The sequence below is a fragment of the Emydura macquarii genome, unplaced genomic scaffold (assembly GCF_026122565.2).
Source record: "Emydura macquarii macquarii isolate MOO-44397 ecotype Brisbane River unplaced genomic scaffold, CSIRO-AGI_Emac_v2 contig_691, whole genome shotgun sequence".
Taxonomy (NCBI): domain Eukaryota; kingdom Metazoa; phylum Chordata; order Testudines; family Chelidae; genus Emydura; species Emydura macquarii.
In genome coordinates this window covers 10,257,539-10,277,633 of record NW_027130828.1, presented here as the reverse complement: position 1 = coordinate 10,277,633, position 20,095 = coordinate 10,257,539, and the positions used below count along the sequence as shown (strand labels likewise).

Genomic DNA, 20,095 nt, shown 5'->3' with positions numbered 1-20,095 from the left:
ACTCCATGTTGTCAGGTCATCTGCAGCTATCTTGTGAAAAGGCTTAGGTCCTTTTCAGAGCCCTTTCTAGCAGCGTGGTTTAAAGTGCAAGTTAAACAGGAGACAGACAAAATAGATGCATTTCTATACTGGTATCCTTTGTCTTGTATTTAGCTTACGCTGCATTGCACAGCACTTCTTGTTGGAGTGAATGTTGTATCTCCTTGTACATGGAGATCAGCAAGTGACTGTACATAGCCAAGCTTCTGTAGCACCTGTAAGTTAGAAGTCTCTCTGGAAACAGCAAGATCTAACCTATCCACTGAATTTCATCTCTTGGTGCATAATAGACTGGGCAGGTGCCTACAACTCCTTAACTTACCTAGAGTCAGTATTCTCAATAGTTGGAGTAACGTTACTGTCCTAGTCATTGAACTCAAGTGTACCAAAGAAATGGAAAATCATGCAAACATTTGTTCTTTTTTTGGAACAATTGTGTCCCAGTCAAACAACAATACCAAGTGCAAAGGTTAAGACTCCAGCAGCAATTGTAACTTGGTTGTGTGTGTCTATGGTACACACTTTATAACATAAACATACTATATTTAACTAGAAACGGGAATAGAAATACTGCAATAGTGCAGTGCACTTGAGTTATTGTTGGAATCTAGACGTGATTTTTTAAACAACACTAATATATGAAAATAGTTTGTTTTCTAAAGAGCATGGAGAAATTAAAGAATGATCTGTGCTTAATGTTAGCATTTAAAATAGTCACAATTAGGCTTTTAGTGTCCTCTGACTTGAGGTACATTGAGTAGGAGTGGATTCCTTCTTTGGGGCGGGCTAGAGAATTTTCTGAGAGGCTAGATTGCTGCTTCCCTGTTACGTTTGTTGCATAGTGATGCCTGTATCATTGAAAATAAAAGCTTGGAATTTGCAGAATGCAGCCAGAAGTGTGGAATTACTCTTAAATTCAAGAGAGAAGGCACTATTTTTCTCTCTTCTTACTATTTTCTTCTGCATGTAATGTTAGTGTGGTTTTGAGTGGATTTTGCCATGTTCCAGTGACATTTAGCTTCTTTCATGAAGTGTCTCGTGCCAATTATCATTAAGCGGGATGAATGTGCTGAGAAAATCATAAAGGAACTGGCCTTCATTAAGACTTCTTTTGCAGATGCTGCTGAACACGCTTAGGATTGACTGCTTTTTAAAAAGTTAAGGGGTTTTAAAAAACTAATTTCCTTCTGACCTCCCCATTCCCCGTCTCTTCCCCTGCCCCTCCGCCCCCCCCAAAAAAACCCTTTTAGAAAGCCTTAAGGAAACTCTCTGAGCAGTTTCAGACTTAGTTTTTGCTGCAACTCTATTCACGAGTGTAGTAAAAATGTATTTACACTGCAAAAAGTGCTTTTGTTCCCTCATAATTCAGAAACAGCTGAAGATATTGTGCTCAGTCTTTCAACCAAAAAATCCTGTCTGGGCAGGGACCAAGCAAAGGAAACTTTTTCCCAAAAGCAAAAGTTGTCAATATTGTAAAATATAATAATGGAAACTGCATTGCGATCTTAACTATTGCAGTAGAAAGTACAGAAAAGTAACTTGGGTTTCCACAATATATAGAAATATTGTCTCTTTAACATGAGTGCTGGGATCTGGAGGAGTGAACACTGGGTTAAGTGTAAGGGGCTCCTGAATTCTAATGCTGGACTTACTGTGTGATTGTGGATAAGCCATTTTACTTTTGTGTCCACATCAGTAAAATGGGACCATTTACCCAAGGCTTTCAGAGGATTGATTATTAATGGCTGGACAGTGCTTTGAACATTTGAAGTTGTGTAATATTTATTTACCCTCAGTGCTGTTGGAGTATTTACATTTGTTTTCATCAGTTTGTTGGGAGTGATGGCTGTAGCTTTGTCTCCTGGGAATTGTACGAGAAATGGATATGACACATTTTCAGAGGCTCCTGTGACACTCCCACTATTTCTGTATTTGTTGGTCTTTAGTCACCGATATGTCAGTGCTAGGAAGAGGGGATGTTAATACCCTTTCCTATGGATGACCGAATAGGAATCCTCTAGTCTATTCTAAAACACCTAGCCCCAGGGATAAGGGATTTAGCCATGTGGCACTTGGAGTATTAAAGCTAAATTTCTGGATGGTCAGCCAGTGAAACCCCGGGGGCTGCTTCCACTGAGAAATTAAGAGCAGAGTCCCAAGTTTGCTCTTTAAAGGAAAATTTCCAGGTGAATGAGATTCTAATAGTGCGTCTGACTGGAAATAAATCATTTAATCTTATTATATTTAAACCATTTTTTTCAGTCATAAGGTATAGTCATGAGACTGATGTGAAGGACTCTGGGAAATGCAGCTCCTGTTCGACTGTCAGGGCAGGGACTTGCTTTTTTTCTTTAAAAAAAAAAAAAAAAAAAATTGGGGTTACCGTATAATGGAAACAGATGTATCAATACAGTAGCTCCAGTTGGGGTCACTAGAACATTTTCTGTAAATTCAGTTTGTTAATCATACAGCAGTGAAGTAATCCTCGTATACTCCTGATATGACTGTGTTGAGGATTAAAGAATTTGGAATAAAGAGTTGCTTATCTTGATTGGAAAATTAATAAGTAATTTAATGAGTCTAATAATAGGCTGCGTTAGATTTGGACCTTATATGTTGAAAACTATGAAGTTATTCATTGTCTATACTAGCACTTATACCAGCAAAACTTTTGTTGCTTGGGGTGTGAAAAAAAACACCCCACTGAGCGACATAAATTTTGCCAGCATAAGTGCTTGCGTGAACAGCACTCTATGGACAGGAGATGCTCTCCTGCCAACATAGCTACCGCTGCTCATTTAGGTGGTTTTATGATGTCGGCGGAAGACTTCTCTTCCATCGACATATTGCAGCTACACAGGCGCTCTTACAGTGACACGGTTGTGCCGATAAAACGTACAGCAGGACAGCTGTAAGTGTAGCCTTGCCCTAAGTGCCTTGCCCAAGGTCATACAGAATGTCTGTGGCAGAGCAGGGGACTGAACCCACATTTCAAACATTTCACTATTGGACCTTGGACCATCCTTCCTCTACAGGATCCGAACCTGATGAATGCATGAGCATCATGTCTGCAAAAGGGTAGACATTAGTAATTGCTGTATTCCTTGTTACCTTACAAACCCTCCTCGAGGGGGGAGAGGAGGAGGAAGTAAGGCCGATTGTTACAAGTTTTGTATCTGCAGTGCATACAGTAACTGACCCCAGTGCTTGTTTCCACATGGGCATGGTTGATCAGCCTCCAAAGAGTGAGCGTTCTATGGCCTGATAAGGAAATGCTAAGGCTCACTGAAAGTTTGTATTTTTTTTCCTCTAGCAGTGGGTAGGTGCAGCTTTTCTTGTCTGAAAGACTTGCTGAAGGCTGGAGGGGAGAGCCATACAAATGTCAAGTGCTTTTTCTATGGTGCTGGTGCCTGGAAACAAACTGCAGCCTCTTAGGGGCCCCGCTGGATTTCCATGATAAATACAGCAATATTGACAGATAACGTGGCCAGCCCGGCTCTTGTCAGCTCTGCCTTTTAGCAGGTTTGATTAATTGCTTTACGATTTCACGTCCAGCTGGGGGGCCACTCCTGGATCATTTCTGCCCCCCGTCAGGTGGAAGAATGGAGCAAGCTGCCGAATAAGTCTATAGACAGCCATCATGTGCTGAGCGGGTGACCTCATTATGAAGGAAGGTGAACTCCTTCCGACACTGTGCAGCATCGTGTTGCTGCTTCATCTGATTTGTATGCTCCAAAGGCATAGTTAGAAGATATCTCGAATGGGAGGGGAGTAACGTTTGGTGGGTCAGAGGGTGGCGGGCAGGAAGAAGAACTCCGATAGCCAAGGATATGCAGTGTTTAGAGCAACAAACATGCAACCTTTTGTGAACAAGCCTAGAGATAACTAACTGCACATGGCTGTAGAATGGTAAAAGAAGAAGCTGATGGGAAACAGACCACAATTTAACAACTTCCCCTAAACATTTAATTTGAAACTAAATACATTGTGGTCATTGGCTAGGATGCCAAGTCAGAAGGGAAGATATTTACAGCTCAGGAGAGAGGTTACACATAGCTTTGCTTTTATGTTCACATTCGAATCTGTCACTTAATACCAAGTTCTTCCTTTTTATGCACTCAAAAGTATGCAGACTAAAAGTGTACAAAACTTTCTTCCATTCCATCTGACAATTTAGTGAGCGCATAAGCTGTCCCCAAAACTCTCAAGCTTGATTTAAGTGTCTGCTTTGCACACATCCGAATATGTTAAATGAAACAAAATTCGTGTTTCAAAATTCCTCTCATAACTTTCCAAATCACAGCTTAAATGGATGGTTTCCTATTTGGCTGCACAGGGTTCTATTTTGTCTGCAGAAGGATGTGGCATAAAAACTTGTTTCTAATGCCCCAAAATGCATCTAGAAAGAGTTAATTGCCTAGGGGTAACTCTTCCTCCCACAAAAGGGGTTATAGAATGTTGAAAAGGTCACGGGTTTGTTACAATGAAATGAACAAATGTACTCAATGTCCACACTTTGTCTTGAAGTTGTGTTCAGTGGACAAGGGCTGGTTTTAGGCAAAAACAGGAAAGCTACTTATGGATACACTTTAATCAACTTTTTTGCTCAATTGCTCGTTAGCGTCCTTTTCTCCCCTTGTGCTGTGTTTCAGCTAGTGGCCTTATCTAGGTCTGTAGGAATCAGAGCTGTAAAACTTCTCCCCACCCCCTTTTCTCCAGTTGAGTGGCACTGATCTGTAAGTTCTGTGAAATTCCAAAAGAAGAATTGAACCATTGTGGCATCGGCTGAAGCTTTTGTTAAGCAAATTTCATTAAGAGACTAAGACCTTGCAAGTTTTTTCTTGAAGTCGAACCAGATTTCATTAGCCCTATTTCCCCCTGCCCAAGTGTCCTCTTGTGCACTCCCTTATCTGAGAGCGCTGGTTCAGTGTTCGGATGTGTTCACCAAAGATGCGCCACAGAACATGTCTACACTTGAAAGTTATTTCAGATTAAGGTGGGCTGTGAATTTAAAGCCTGAATAATTCCCCATATGGACACTCTTCTTCTGTGATAAGTGTCCACATGGGGAGCTATTTTGAGTAGCTGTTGTGGCTAATTTCCTCATGCACACACGCCCGAACTCTCTAGCTGTGAAGTGACAGGCTGGTAGCTCTGAACCCTGCATTGTTCCAGAAGTGTGGATAGCCATTTATGCTGCATTGCACGTGGGAAGTGGCTGGAGGCGCTTGTATGATTTTTAAGGAAAGCATCTATTGAACATTGCATAACTCTAAGAAAACTACCAGGTTTTGTCTTCACTGCTAAAAAAGGTGTGTTGTACAGTGAGATAAGTAAAGTGAAATATGTCTTGCTGTCAAACAAAACACCTGTTTTGGCAGTGAACATGTAGCTTAAGTCAGGAAGAATAACAATGTATCAGTCTCAATTACTTCTTTTCTTGAGAAATGTCTGTACCTGTACAGATTAGCTGGCCGTAAGGTAGGAGATGGTGGTAAATTAGCAGGTAGAATCCTTGTCTTTAGTCTCAATTATTCACAAGATATGTGCCTGTAGGCAAAGACACTGTGGTACATACCCTTCAGCCATTAAGTGGCATTGGCTGACCCAGTAAGATTCAGAAGTCTGGCATGTGGCAGCAAAGACTCAAAGCTTTTGGGGGGCACACTTATAAAGGAAGAGTGGGGTGGCAGAGATGTGAGCCAAAGTATGACTAGATTCACTGCAGTATTTCCTTCACTGCTTAGGGCAGGAGTTTTTTATGCTCATCTCCTCTCATGCCTTGATTTCCCTTTTCTGCAGGTGGGGAGAACATCAAGAGTATAAACCAGCAGTCAGGAGCCCACGTGGAGCTGCAACGAAATCCACCTCCCAACACGGACCCTAGCGTACGAATATTCACCATCAGAGGGGTCCCCCAACAGATAGAGCTTGCTAGACATCTCATAGATGAGAAAGTTGGTGTAAGTGTCATGTGGTATTGCTTCTGAATTGGTTTTAGTTGGGGTTGTAGTATTTTTGCTGGTAAAGATTTGGATAGGCGGGGCGCAAACTTCCATATTCTTTGCGAAACTTGTGGTGTGGATAGTCTGGCTTCAAAACAGCTTGCCTGAAAGCAGACAGCCTGGAACTTGTGAACAGGAACTCCAATAGACCTGGATTAATATGGACAGACTTACTGTAGCCTGGAATGTTTCTCCCAGAAGCCTGCCATCCTAGATTGCTTGCATCAGTAATCCAGTCTGGTCTGCTGCTTTGTGTGTGAGGAATAGAAAATCTAAAGCTTTGCCAGAAGAGATCTTGTAGGGTACCAAAAGGGTTTCTGAAAGCAGATTTGGGGGCACAGCCTGAGTTGTGTTGCTACTTGGGGATTACAGAAGTGCATGGAGGGGATGGCAGGATCTCTGTGACACTAAACTACTGTTAGAGTAGTGGCTCCATGGTGGTTTTTATCTGCCTGTTACAAAGCCATGAGTGTTGCAGCATAATGGCACCAAGCCAAAGAACCTAGTCAGGTGAAATGTGGGTAAAAGGAGGTGAAAAAATGCTCAAGTGGGATCTTGTAAAACTGAAAAGTAGCCTTTATGCTGAATCCCTTGAAAAGAGTGAGTTTGTTTAGATCTTGAGGTACATAATAGTGAATTTTGGGTTAACACTTTCATAAGTGCCTAAGTCCCATTAGCTTTCAGTGAGACACTTAAGAGCCTAATTGGACTCCCGATTCACTTAGGCACTTTTGGAAATTTTACCCTGGGAGACTTGGTGACTCTTCTGATACCATGAGTTCTGTGGTATATGTCCTGTGCTGTCTGATCCCTTTTCTTGCTAGTGTTGGTCTAAGCACAGTGGCTGATTTTTTTAAATTTTATTTTATGGTGGAAAGAAGGATAACATTAAGTGTTTGTGGATTCTGTGACAGGGTACCAGCATGGGAGGACCTGGAGGTTTTGGTCAAAATCCTTTCAGCCAAGCACCTGCTACACCTCATCAAAAGTAAGTTTCCAGAATGTCGTTAGAAGTATAACATAGAGAAGAACACGAGTGTGAGCATTTTTAGATTGAGGGGTGAAAAATAAGTGGAAACCTGCAGACAGTCAGTTTGAAGACTCCAGAATCCAAGGAATTAGTGAGATGAAGCTTTGAAGCCCAGTTATAGAAAGCTGAGCTCCTAACTGGAGCTGCCAGTTCCTGCCACACCTAAGAACGCCCACCATCAATGCAGCAAGGTTGTGGAAAGAAATTTAAATTAGCAACAGATCCTGTTAGCTTCAAGTTTGAGTGAGGTTTGATGTACCCTCATTTCAGCTCTAACAATAGTAACTTAAGCTACGTCTTCGCACTTACTTCCCCAGTGTTGGAGTGATCAGGAGTTCCCCCTATTTTTGTATTAATTCTTGCCTCAACAGCTGCTGATTCCTAATAATCATTTTAATGCTGTCACTGTTTTCATGCATAGTCTGTTAAGAAAATGTTCTGTCTGCTTCAGTGTATGGTATTATAATCCACAGTGGTCCTCAGGCATTCATGACACAAGGTTGGGGCAGCACCTACCAGACGTGGCAGCAGCCTGGACAGCAAGTCCCAAGTAAGTGGTTAGCATTTTGGTTTGAGAAGAATCAATGTTAATCTGTACTCCGTACAAGTACACAGCGCTAGGTCTCATGAGACCACTCGTATGGAAGATGGTAAAAGAAGTTACACAACTAAAGAAATGCATGCAGGTGCACCCTGGAGTATGAGATCAATGCTCCTGATTATACTGCTGTGACATAAGTTGAAGGCGCACACAAAACCTGTTTTCAATCACTCTTTGCTGTTGGCTGCTTGTTTAAAACTTCCATCCACCCCTCTTCCCTGTAGGAGTTTGGACGCTCTTCTAACAAGACCCTTCTTACCTCCTTCCTGCATTACCCAGATGAGCACTGGCCAGCAGCATTCCCACCCAATAGACCCACAGCCTCTCATTAGCAGCCCACCTCCTTTCTGCTCCTGACTGTTCTGGTTGTCTTTGCTACTTGCCTGCTCTCCTGGTGTGAGCTGCCCTCACCACTTGTTTTGCAGCCTGAAGGAAAGATTCGGGTTCTGGGAGCAATGAATGGAGAGGATAGGAGATTGGATGGTGAAGGGAAGAGGGTAGGATTGGCTCCCATCCTAGTTCCTCCCCCCTGTGACAAATAACACCCCCTCTTAATGGAATAGCATCTCCAGTTAGACCCCTGACCAGCACCCAAGATGTTTACCGCTGGGAATTAATCAGTGCCTTAAAGGTTAAACAGGACAAGTAGGTCACATGGCTAAAAGTAAACTACATAAAGTTGTACAAATTCATTGTTGATCAGAGTTCAGAAACTTCTGTCCATCTGTCCTTCACTCCATTCACCAGTCCGGAAAAGCAGGTCTACAGCTGTTTGCATCCTGGGCCAGCTGTGCTGCTGAGGTGCCTGGTTTGAGCAGCTATCGCTCCAAATGAGGCGTTTGACCTGTTGATGGTTTAAACCCCCAACTCCTTCATGTTGGGAGAACAAAATTGGTCAGGGGTGTTAACTCCGCTAGAGAGAGAACAGACCTGGGTTTAGGTGGCTCCGGCAATGCCATTCTGCTGTCTGTCACGCGAACACCAACTTCAGTTGTCAGTAATCCCAAAGTTAATATTCCCCTTGTGGTAGAGATGTTTTCACTTTAAGTATTTCTTTCTGAAGGCTTAAACTTTCAGATCAAGAGGGTATTTCTTTCAGAAACTCCTTCTGCCTTCCCTCAGCCAGCAGGTGAATTTGTTCAGAAACTTGGTAAAATTCTCTTCACCTATGTTGGAATGATCGGGGGGTATTTCATGTGTTAAGAAAACTTCCTGTACATTTTTAAATGCTTGAATAACTTAAAGGCTTCTTTTTAAAATGTCAAACTTCTCAGGAATGGCAAGTGTCTTTTTATGTATTAAGTTTGGTTTAGAAATAATCTGAAAACTGGATATTGCCTGTAGCATGCAGTTTCCCACTAACAGACTTTATCAAGATGTAGCATTCCAGCTATACATGCTGCAAAGTGATTATAAATGCAGCTGTATCCATATTTCCAAGACCAGGGACTAACATTTGGTGCTATGGAAACCATAACTGAATATCTTGACTCTTGTACATGGAAATCCTGTCATAGTGTATCATTTAACGTATTAACATTTCTAATACATATGTTACAGTAGCATAAAGGGAAGGGGCCCAATTGCGAATGGGAGCCTAATCTCTGTGCACACAATTTCCAAGACACAGCCTTTGCCCCAAGGAACATACAGTTTAAAAAGCATTGAACTATAGATAGTTGCAGTAGATACGTAGTTCAAATAATTTAAAGTAGTAAAATGCTGCAAGCACCCAAATGTATTCCTTCATAGACAGTATTATAGCAAGGTACTGATGGTCACTAATGTTTTCCTGCTACCTTTTTATTTTGTAATACCAGAAAAATACTATCTGCAACTTTCAGTTTGCTTTGAGTCCGGGAAGGCAGCATATCCTGGGTTTTAGAATATCCAGCATAACTTTCTGATTTAGAGATCAAACACCATGGCCACAATACACACTTCTCTGCATGGGGGAAAGCAGTCAATACAGCTCTGCTAACCTGTTAACATTACTTGAATGAAGCAAGGAAGGGTACCATTAATATCTCGACTCCCCTGTCCAGGGATCAGAGCTATCAGGCTGGCATCCTCCTCATTCCCCTTTGCTGGCGGTGCCTATCTTTACCTTCCTGTAAAAAGGCTTTGTGTGTACTTATTTTTACATTTATGAAACATGCTATACTTGGTGTGTGTACATATAAAAAAACAAAAACAAAACCTCACCCCAGATAACTTAACCTTTTCCAAAAGAACAAGAGGAGGCCTTCCCCACCAAAAAATCTGCACAAACTTTGCTCTCCAAGAGCAATTACTTACAAAGGAAAAATCCTCTCCTAAAATAATCCCCCTGAATATGCTCCACCCTTCTCAAGCAAAGGCTTGAGAAGAAAGATGGCCTTTGTACCAGGCCTTAAAGGTCAGCAGACTCGGGCTATAAGCCAGTGGGATAAATGAAGGCTGTTCATTGGCCACTCTGCCACCAGGCCCTGATGTTCAAATTTGGGGCCTGTTTGTATGTAGAAGTCACAATGGTACAACATCAAGTCCAGACACAGATGAAAAAGCACGCGCACACACCCTTTTCCCCCAGCAAAATGCCTCCTGCAACTCCCATCAGCTTCCAAACTGTAAATCCTTGGACAAACCCTTTACCGGCTGGGGTCCGTACCACCCCTGCCGTGCTCTGGGTCAGGTGTCTTGCATCACTGCTGTTAAACCTGGTGGGAATGTTGACTGTTCCGTTCCATATCCACTTAGAATCCTCCATGTTCCTGTTTATAGCCAGGCACACTCTGAAGGCAGTCTTGGTAAAGAGAGAGGACAGACAAGATAATGCTGTGCTTTAAGCAGACCTCACTGCTTTCTTCTCCTGCTGCAGATCACAATGGTACCCAGTCAGGCCAGGTGGAGTTCACCAAGGCGTGGGAGGATTATTATAAGAAACTAGGTAAATACCTGTCTCCTACATCTTCTTGTTTCTTTTTTTTTACACATACAAGTTTATCTAAAACCAACATCTGACCATTTCCTTCCCAGCCTGTTCTAACGCAAGTGCTGCAGCCTGGTTTCCATGGTCTCATTAGCATTGTCAAAGAGCCAGATGAATCACTCTTCAGAAGAGACCTCCTATTCTAGAATGTCCCTCTCTTCCCTTTCACCAGCACAGCCCCCCTCGTGGGAGGAGGGGCAGACCCCCCAAACCTACACATGTATTTAGATTTTAATTACTTCCCCCCCATCTCAAATAAATTAACTGGCCGGGTAAAACATTTTGCCGTGAAATGTATTTAGTGGCGTGTCCTTTCAGCCCACTGCGGACTGTAATTCTCCTAGAAGAAAAGGCATTGAAGGAGGTCCTTTGTTGGCATTAGCAGGTGGACAGTCAAGGCAGCCCTGACCTCTGCTAGAAAAGGTCTTGACTTATAGCTTTGGTCAAGTCTTTTAACCCGCTTTTATGCCCCCGGACAGGACACTGCTGCCCTGTTCCCTCCACCCACTTCACACTTTCAGTGTATTGTGTTCACCCTTCCCCCAAGCCCTGCCTCTTCCCCCAAGCCCTGCCTCTTCAAAGCTCTCTTCAGCCTGTGCTGTAGTGCAGGGCAGCACCCAAAGCTGTGCATGGAGAGTGGAGGCAGTTAGATGGCCAGGAAGAGCATGTGTCCATTTTTTTTTCTGTGTCTCCCATCCCCACCCACCAATCTTGTGTGTGCAGTGGCTTTCGTGTTGCGCTTGTGCTTTTAGTCCGCCTGGCTTTCCTTGCTGTGTCTCTAACTACCACATTGTCTGTAGTTCTCCCTAGTTAGTCCGCCACATGATTCTGCGGGTCCTGTGCTTTAACTAGCATGGTACAGGTAAGGGGAGTGTCCTGTGCCCAGGTGCCTGGGCTCTCCCCTATTTGAAACTTAGGCATGCTGAGCCCATTATCTGGACAGTGTGACTTTTTCAAAGTGCATGTGAACTCAGTAGAGAAATGGTTGCAGAGCCATTGTACGAAAGGATTTGTTGCCTTGTGAGAGACCAGGTGGGCAAGGTAATAATATCTTCTATTGGACCAGCTTCCGTTGGTGAGAGAGACAAGCTTTCATGCATCTGCATAAACAGCACAGTTTTCTAAAACAGTCTGCATCCATTCCCAGCATACGCCTTACAGCTGGAGTACTGCTGGTGTGTTCTGGGCCCCGAGAGCAGCTTGTTCTGTAGGGTATATCGCTGTTGCTGGAAGTGGGGTTTTGGGTCGCTTCCAAATGCAAGGCAAGCCTTGTGGGATGGCATTGGTCTTGCTACGGAGCTTGCGGCTCCCTTGCCGCACTTAGACAAAACCATGGTAGGCTGCACTGGTTCAGTTATCTCTGAGCTAAAGACTACATCCCGAGTCCTGCGGTCAGCTGGCATGCCCAGCACCTGGAAGGGGCCTGGGACAGCTGTTGTGTATGGATGCAGGGTGTCAACAGACATTGCAAGCTAGGTACTCTAATTGACGGCTCTTTGCAGTGTGCTGTCACCGAATGAACAGGGGCTAAAAATCCAGCCCCTCGGAATCCGTTCTGAAATGAACGTAAAGAACAGCATAAAGTGATCTCGAGCTGGTTCCTTGGAAACCCTCTATTCGGAGCTCGACTTGGCAGAATGAACTGGGGTTGTCAACAAGGGATGTACAATTTTTTCCTTCCCAGGTCCCCCTCTTTTGAATGTGAATTTAATTGCCAAGGACACTGGCTCTGTGACTCACTAGCACAGGCCGGTGCTGTTCACTCTTCCTCCTCCATCCTGGTTCTGCCTTCAGGGTAGGAAACATTCTCCAGAGGTTGCCAGTTGTGCCAGGAATGGCTCACAATGCAGACTGAGTATTTGTCCAACAAAGTCAATTTGGTTTCAGCAGGTCACCACAGGTAGACTAGTGTGCTGCTCTCTGAGGAAAGGATTTAAACGGGGACAACTCGGGCACCACCCTTACTCTTAAAAATAACTCTTCCCAAGCGAAGAATACCCCACATTGTAGCAAGGCATGAAGAGGAATACTGAAGGCATGGGCAATAGACTAGGAGCCAGCGGCTGTCTGTTGGGGAGATGTCACTAGCTAGAGACTTGTCATCTGTTCCTTATTGACATGCCCATTGTTGTCCTCTTTGCACAGGCCAACAGAGCCAGCAGCAGAACAGGCAGCCCGATTTCAGCAAGGCGTGGGAGGAGTATTACAAAAAACAGAGTGAGTGAAACAGGGCTGCTGGAGATGAAGAAACTCCTGTTATAAGCAGAGTTAACTCGGATCCATTCGCTGCCCCGCCCCCTTGCATTACTAGCTGCCCTTCCCCTGCAGATCCCTTTTCGTGCCCTCCTGGTGGTGAGGGTGCATGTAGTTCCCCTGCTGAAAACTTTAAGTCTCGCTCATTACTGCACCATCTCAAGGCAAGTTGAGGCCGATGAACTGCAGTTCACAGCGGTCTGTTCCCTTTCAGATCCACTTCAAGAAGTTTGGCTGTATTAGGAAAATCTTTGCCAATATACCTCATGCCTTAACATAACAAGAACTGACAAAGGGCCTGAAGCGAGATGGGGCTTGCTCACGGAGGTAGAAGAAAAGCTCTGCACTCAAATGCCTGAGGAGATGGGGGCTGTCTTCTCTTTATCGTTTCATAGGAAAGCCATTCTGGCATCTTTCATGCCCTAGCTTCTGGAGCTATAGGATGCTCCTCCCCTGGCGTACTCAGTCAAAGGATAAACAAAGCAAAACATCCCTGAGTAATGGGAGTAGGATTTGTTACGCTTTCAAAGTGCTGCGCCAACTAATAACCTGCAAGTCTGCTTGAATGTGTCGTATTCTGTCCAAATGGCAGGTTGCTGCTGCTGTGTTTTCAGACGTCTGCAATTATTGGAAGGAGGCTGGTTGCTGTATTTAAACATTATAAAACAATATCCTAACTGTATGTGTGCTTGCTTACTCTTGCTGGTGCTCAACTACCTGTGTTTCCTTTTCGTCATGCAGGTCACGCTGCCAGTGCTGCTTCTCAGGCAAGTTCCCAGCCGGATTACACGATGGCTTGGGCGGAGTATTACAGACAGCAGGCTGCCTACTATGGGCAGACACTAGGGCAAGCTCAGGCCCACAGCCAGGTCTGTATTTGTGTTCCACTGAGTTCATTTGCTGCTGCTGCTGCTGCTTTTCTGAGGGCGTAGTGTAGTTCAGCGTTCCCCAGTGCAGTGAAGACTCCCATTATGGGCATAGGCAGTAATGCTGCCTTGATGTCTGAGACAAAACTACAGAAGAGTGGCAAGCAGCTAACTGCAACCCATTGTGCCTCTTCCTGGGAAGCTTAATACCAACATGACTTGACTGGTTTTCATGGGCACTTGCATCACAATCCACAGGCTACTATGGTCTCTGCATTTGAGAGAGAAGGTTTGTGGACCAGCCTTTCACAAAGGTGCACATCCAATTCGCAGGGTCACATCCACATGCAGACTTTGACTTTCATGTGCATGGTGGATATGCTTTTGTGTGGGTTAGGTGTTTACAAATGTACGTGAATGCTTCAGAGAAGCTGGCCTGTGGTTCTGATGTCCTAACAGGAAAATACATCACCAGAAAAGTAATTGTACTGTGCATACGTGGTAGCTAATTCCATATCTGCCTTATCTGTCACTCAAGCCCTGCAGTTCGATTGCCATCTTTCCAGATGGAGATTGAGTGGGAATCCTTTTGGATCCCACCGTCAAAGCTTCTTTGGTCAGAGTAGCTGTTGCCTGTGAAGTTAAACTTGCTATGATGAATGTCTCTGGCATTTAGCAAGATGTGCATGTGATCCTTACACGTGCAAATTATGAAGGTGATTGATAATTTACCAAAAGTACTCCATATTAAAATCAAAGTCGAAGAACTAGATTACTTACTGCCTTGGTAATGGGTTGCAGAGCTCTTCACCACCTCATCATGGGTGTCAAGATAGCCCAGTAAAGCCCAAAAAGTTATTACTAGTTTGTGAAAATAGTGGTTTTTTCAACTAATACTTCATCCTTTCTGTATTGGAATTTCATAATGTTTCTACCAGTTCTATAGCTGGTTTTAAAACCCAACAAAACTTTCAAGAAGATTTTCATCAAACTTCAACCCACTTTTTATCAATCTGAATTTAAAAAATGTAATGAAAATTACTCACTTGGAAGTTTTTTTCCAGCTGTAGTTATTAGCATCTGATGGTAACTAGTGTGAAATGACTTCCTGGTCGATTAATTTACTAGTGGGCAGGTACCTCTCTGTGTGTGTTTGCATTATTAGCAAGGAAATGAAGCCCAGACGTTACCCTCTCACACCCCAGGTCTGGGTAGAAGCGCACTCACAGTATAGCAAAGCTTGTACTGCCATTGTCTGTAGATGATTCTCGGGTATCAGGGTGTGGCTGTCCGGCACCTTTCATCAGCATAGAACCTCAAATTCCTAGAAACACAAACATTGACTGGCCATAAAATTACTGATGGTGCAGCGCATTGTTCTGCAGGAACCTGCAAGCTCACTCTGATCCTATACTTGCTGGAAATTCCAGGGGAGGGAATATTTAGTGTCGTTAAATAGCTACCTTCTATCTGATCTAGATGTGGTACTAGAGGGAGTCCCCTTCTGCTCTTCTATTGAAAAGTATGGGCCTGTTGAGAGAAGGTTCCTGGAGGGGCATGGACTCCCAGGAAGAAAACCCAGGGGTAAGAGGTTTATGGCCGAGTTCATACAAATATTTATTTCTCGGTTATCCCTGTGTGGTACACATCCTAATTTGTTACAATGGGAAATGGGATAGGCTGGTCGTGTCCAGGCATCTTCTGGAGATCCCTTTAGAATTTGCCACTGCTGGGTAAGGCTGTCTACACTACAGAGCCTAGGTTAGCATGACCCCCTGCTGTAGATTGAGTGTGCTGACAGTTTTTCTGCCAGTGTAGGACTAGCTCTCTGACATTAGCTATACCAACAGAAGCACTCATCTGTAGGCATAGCTGCATCTGCACCGGGGTTTTGCCGATGTAGCTATGTTGGTCAAGGATGTGGGGGGTTTTCACCCTTGCCTGACAGCTATGCCAGCATACGTTTTAAGTGTAGACCTAAGTTGATTTTGTTTTTCTCTACAGGAGCAGTAGAACAATGTGCTTGTGGCAATTTTTTTCTTGGAATCATTGTGGAAGAAAACCTTTTTGTAACAGAGGTTTCTAGATTTGCAACATTTTGATGAAGACTTTTCTGTTTGTTTGTGAAACACTAGTTGTAGGATAATCTATACTGAACTTTTCTAAGAATCAGGAACAATTAGTAATGTACTAAACTTATGGACATGCTGGTAATTTTTTTTTTGTTTCCAAATTTGTAAAAACTCCGGGATTCTTTTTGGAAAGAAGCCAGAGAATTACAGGCACCAAAACGCACCCCAGAGCTGTGACATTTCAACATGTGGTTTTTTGTGTGTTTTTTTTTTTTTCTTTTTTAATTTTCAATCTTTTCTGTTGCAACAGAAAGAGCGGCTTGGAAGTCTTAGGTGTGGCATGTAACAAATCCTAAAAAAAAAAAAAATTTTAAACAGTATTTAAATATTCTTAAATATGTAAATTCATTAAATGTTTTACTTCTAATTTCTTGTATCTTGGCTGTCTTTTTGATTTTATTGCATTTTTTAAAAAAACTGAACTATGGTATGTATTGTAATTAATTATGTGAATTCTGTATTGAGACAGTTCCTGTTTTGCTGTCAGGCAAGTTATGGGGGGAGGTATTTTGTAGGGTTTGTATAATTTCTAGAGTTCTAAAGGGTAATATAAAAACGTGTTAATTTTTTTAGCAATACATTTTTTCATGTCTCCATTGCTGGTTGCATTTATGTATCTAAGACCTCCAAGCTTGTTTAAAAAAAAAAAAACAAAAAAAACCCTTCCTCTATGCTCTCAGAAATATAAATACTGTTATTTTTAATATTAAAATGAATCTGCTATTAGTACCTTTAACAAACACTGTGGAACATTAAACCATATAAAAGGTAGTAACTATTTTTTAATTCCAAGGTGTTTTTTGCTTTTTTCATTTTTCTTTTTAAATATTTTCTTATCTAATATTTGTCAAATTACCTAGAGAAATGAATCTAGTATTAACCACAGTATGCGCTAAATAATTTTGATTTAATAAAAGGGATAATATGATTTCCAATGTTTACTGTAGTGTTTCTTGTACAGATAACAGTGTATTTTTAAAGGAAAAAAACGGAATTGAAGCTATTTTTTCTTGCATTTTTAATTGACCCGCGGGACATTCCGTTTTGAAATGTACTGAAGTTACTGTTCTTGGGTTCTTTCCTTATTTTTTCCTTATAATGCTTGAAATGTCTAACTATAAAGAAATGCCATTGAATAATGTTGAGCATGATGTTAGTGTTCTTTTTATTTGACTGACAGTTGCATTTTACACTCTATATAATAAAATTTCCACAAGATGTCTTGTGGGTGAAGTATTTTTAGTCTGCTTTCCTCAGTTTGCTCACTCTCCTCTGAAAGTAACTAGAGTGAGCGTGGCTTAACTGCTTTTACTTCAGCGCGCTCCATCTCAGCCTGCATACCTTGCACGGATCACGTCAACTTAGTTTCAAATGATTTCATGTTAAAGGTTTTGGAGAACTCCGCTACCGAGATTTGAGAACCTTAATTCCGGTTAAACTCTATTAATGTTACATCAATGTGTCTCTAAATATAAATGCCCAGGGCCAGAGAGATCTGTTTAATAAAGGTAAGTTTTCTATAAACAGGAATGATACAGAAGCTTTATCTACAGCTGCATAAACACTTTTGTTGCTTGTAAGTGCATCAGCAAAGTTTGATTTTAAAACCACCTAAACCTGTGACTCTTCTCCCAAAACTTCATACTCCGTGCTAGGAAGTGGAATATTTTGGCTTACATGTATGCGCCTGGCAGTGTCGCTCCTTGGAACCAGGTCGTTGGAACAGTGCAGTCCTCCGTTACGAAAAGGTGGAAAGGAGTTTAAATCCCTAGGAATTAATGTATATTATGGGAAAGCAATGTACATTGAGCAATCTCTCCTTCCCTCTCCTGGGCAGGGAAACTTTCTCTAGTCACAAGCAACCCAGACTGGGCAATATGCTGAATCACTTGAGAAAAATCCTTTCTTATGCCCCACAACTTAAATAAAGCTTTGTCCGCCCTGCTGCCTTCTCAAACACCCAGGCATCTACAGTAGAGATGGAAGGGTGTGGGGCAGAAAGAGATCCCATCTGTAAAGCAGTGATTCGGAGGCGGGTTGAGAGCCGGAAGAAAAGAGAATGTAGCATCTTTAAATACACCTCCAGAGAATCAAGAGAGACATTGAAAGATGGGCTAGTAAAAGCCACTTGGAAGGGAGGGGGAGAAAATTGCAGGAGGGGGGCATAAACTCTGATGATGGGAATGGGAATTGGGGAGAGGGCATTACCGAGAAGACTTCCTTCTAATTCAGTTTCCAAGCTCTGTGCCAAAACAGCATTTGGCATGGTTCACAGGGAGCAATTGTGTGATAATGAACCCTAAGGTGTCCATTAATTGAAGACTGAGTATTGCAGATCATGCCAAGAGTCATAAATGGCACAGGATTGTGGGAGGATGCATTTTCTTAAATGTATCTGTAAGTACAGATTAGCGATTCTCCCCAGTGAAATGCCCATACTATAAATTATGGAAATATATCCTTCTGATGCAACCTTTTATTGAGGGGGTGGGGCAGCAAACGAAATAGTTTGCAAGCCTTTGAAATTCGGCCTGTCATTAAGATGGCGCCTGCAAAGCTGGGTTTTCATCAGCAGTCTGGTGTCCTGGAAGACTAAAGTGCTTGAAATGTTACCAAGTTCAGCAGTTGTCTTCCATTATTGCTGCATGGTCATCAGTGAGAGGGACGCTTAGTGCAGGAGCAATTTAGCATGTTTCGTTATCAATTGGAGTCTCTCCTCGGTATCCGCTCTACAAAAGCAGACAGCCAGAAAGGCCTAGAGTTTGGTTCTCAGTGGAAATTGGGGGTGCTCAGCACCCCTGCAGTTCAGACCCATGCGTCTGCCAGAGGCGTATGCTTTGCCGACATTAGCAAAAGCCCTACAGCAAATGCTTCTCCAATCCTTCATCCAATTCTTTTCTCCAGGCTCCATCTTCTTGCCGTAGCCCCGGCCTCATGTACCGCAGGCTTCTGACTGCGGAGTGGACTGCAAGGTGTCGGGTTGTGCTTCCCAAACAAGCTTTTAGTCTTGAATTTTAAATGTTTCCCTCCTCCTGGTTGCAAAGATCCTGGCAGCCATGAAGTGTGAACTGGATGGGGTGCTTTCTTCTTGAGTCCACAGCACCTGAACGGTAGCACACCGGCGTGAACTGCCCCCTTCATCTCGATGGAAGTGAACTCGGAAACCTAACGAGGATCCATGTTCACTGTTTCACTGCGGCTGATTTTAGCAGAATGAATTTCTCCCATGATCCCAGATGGCATTGGAGGCGGCGTGGAAGGCAAAGTCTCAGCTGTCCTTCCCCGACTTCTCCCACGCATCCGTGCCTGGTTGCTACGAAGCCTCATGAGAATGAAACAGACCAGGTGTGGAAACAATGCAAAGGTGATCAACGTAGACGTTTCTGTGTTGGTTCTGTTTAGTTTCGTGTTGAATTAGAACTCGCCTCTTTCAAAGCCAGTGCAGTTGGCGCCGCCTTGGCCTGCTCCAGCATCCGGGGACTTGGCTGCAGAATGAAGGACTGCAGCCTGGAGCCTTGCTTGCGCCGCTATCGCTTTCTCTGCCCAGCTTGATGAATCTTAGATTGTTGCTCCAAATTTTCCCTCTGGAATTCTTGCCCATCTTCCTGTGGCTTTTCATGGGGTTTTCACCCTGTGTGGGCAGCTTAAAGCCTTCAAAATGCTGATGCCAGGGCGCTTTGCTCTGGTCCTACATATGCTCCCTCTGGCCTGCCCTCTGTGCCAGGAGAGGCATTTCAGGTGACCACTGTGGCTCGAAGGGGTTAGTGGGTGAAGGAACTATTTGGATCTTGTGTTTGGCATGAGGCGTTGATGAAATGGGTGTCAGGCTTTGGCTTGATCTTTTTCTAGGATGTGGAGGTAGAAGCAATAGGGGTCCGAAGGGATCCCATGTAATCATAGAATCATAGAATATTAGAGTTGGAAGGGACCTCAGGAGGTCATCTAGTCCAACCCCCTGCTCAAAGCAGGACTAACCTCAGCTATATCATCCCAGCCAGGGCTTTGTCAAGCCTCAGCTTAAAAACCTCTAAGGATGGAGATTCCACCACCTCCCTAGGTAACCCATTCCAGTGCTTCACCACCCTCCTAGTAAAAAACTTTTTCCTAATGTCCAACCTAGACCTCCCGCCCTGCAACTTGAGACGGTTGCTCCTTGTTCTGTCATCTGCCACCACCGAGAACAGTGTAGCCCCATCCT

The 20,095-nt window shown here is 43.4% G+C and overlaps 1 protein-coding gene across 9 annotated transcripts in view; it reads left to right on the top strand.

The window, feature by feature from the left end:
* FUBP3 (far upstream element binding protein 3) overlaps positions 1–17,133 on the top strand; it is a 61,483-nt gene extending 44,350 nt beyond the window's left edge. For 5 of the 9 annotated variants that reach the window (XM_067541952.1, XM_067541954.1, XM_067541953.1 and 2 more), the window contains 7 exons: positions 5,842–6,002; positions 6,959–7,032; positions 7,548–7,624; positions 10,536–10,604; positions 12,792–12,863; positions 13,641–13,768; positions 15,770–17,133. In XM_067541952.1, coding sequence (XP_067398053.1) covers positions 5,842–6,002; positions 6,959–7,032; positions 7,548–7,624; positions 10,536–10,604; positions 12,792–12,863; positions 13,641–13,768; positions 15,770–15,778 — 590 coding nt within the window. In that variant the 3' untranslated portion in view covers positions 15,779–17,133. The remainder of the gene's footprint in view (positions 1–5,841; positions 6,003–6,958; positions 7,033–7,547; positions 7,625–10,535; positions 10,605–12,791; positions 12,864–13,640; positions 13,769–15,769) is intronic. The other 4 variants (XM_067541956.1, XM_067541958.1, XM_067541957.1 and 1 more) reach the window with 3 other exon arrangements.
* Positions 17,134–20,095: the final 2,962 nt, after the last annotated feature.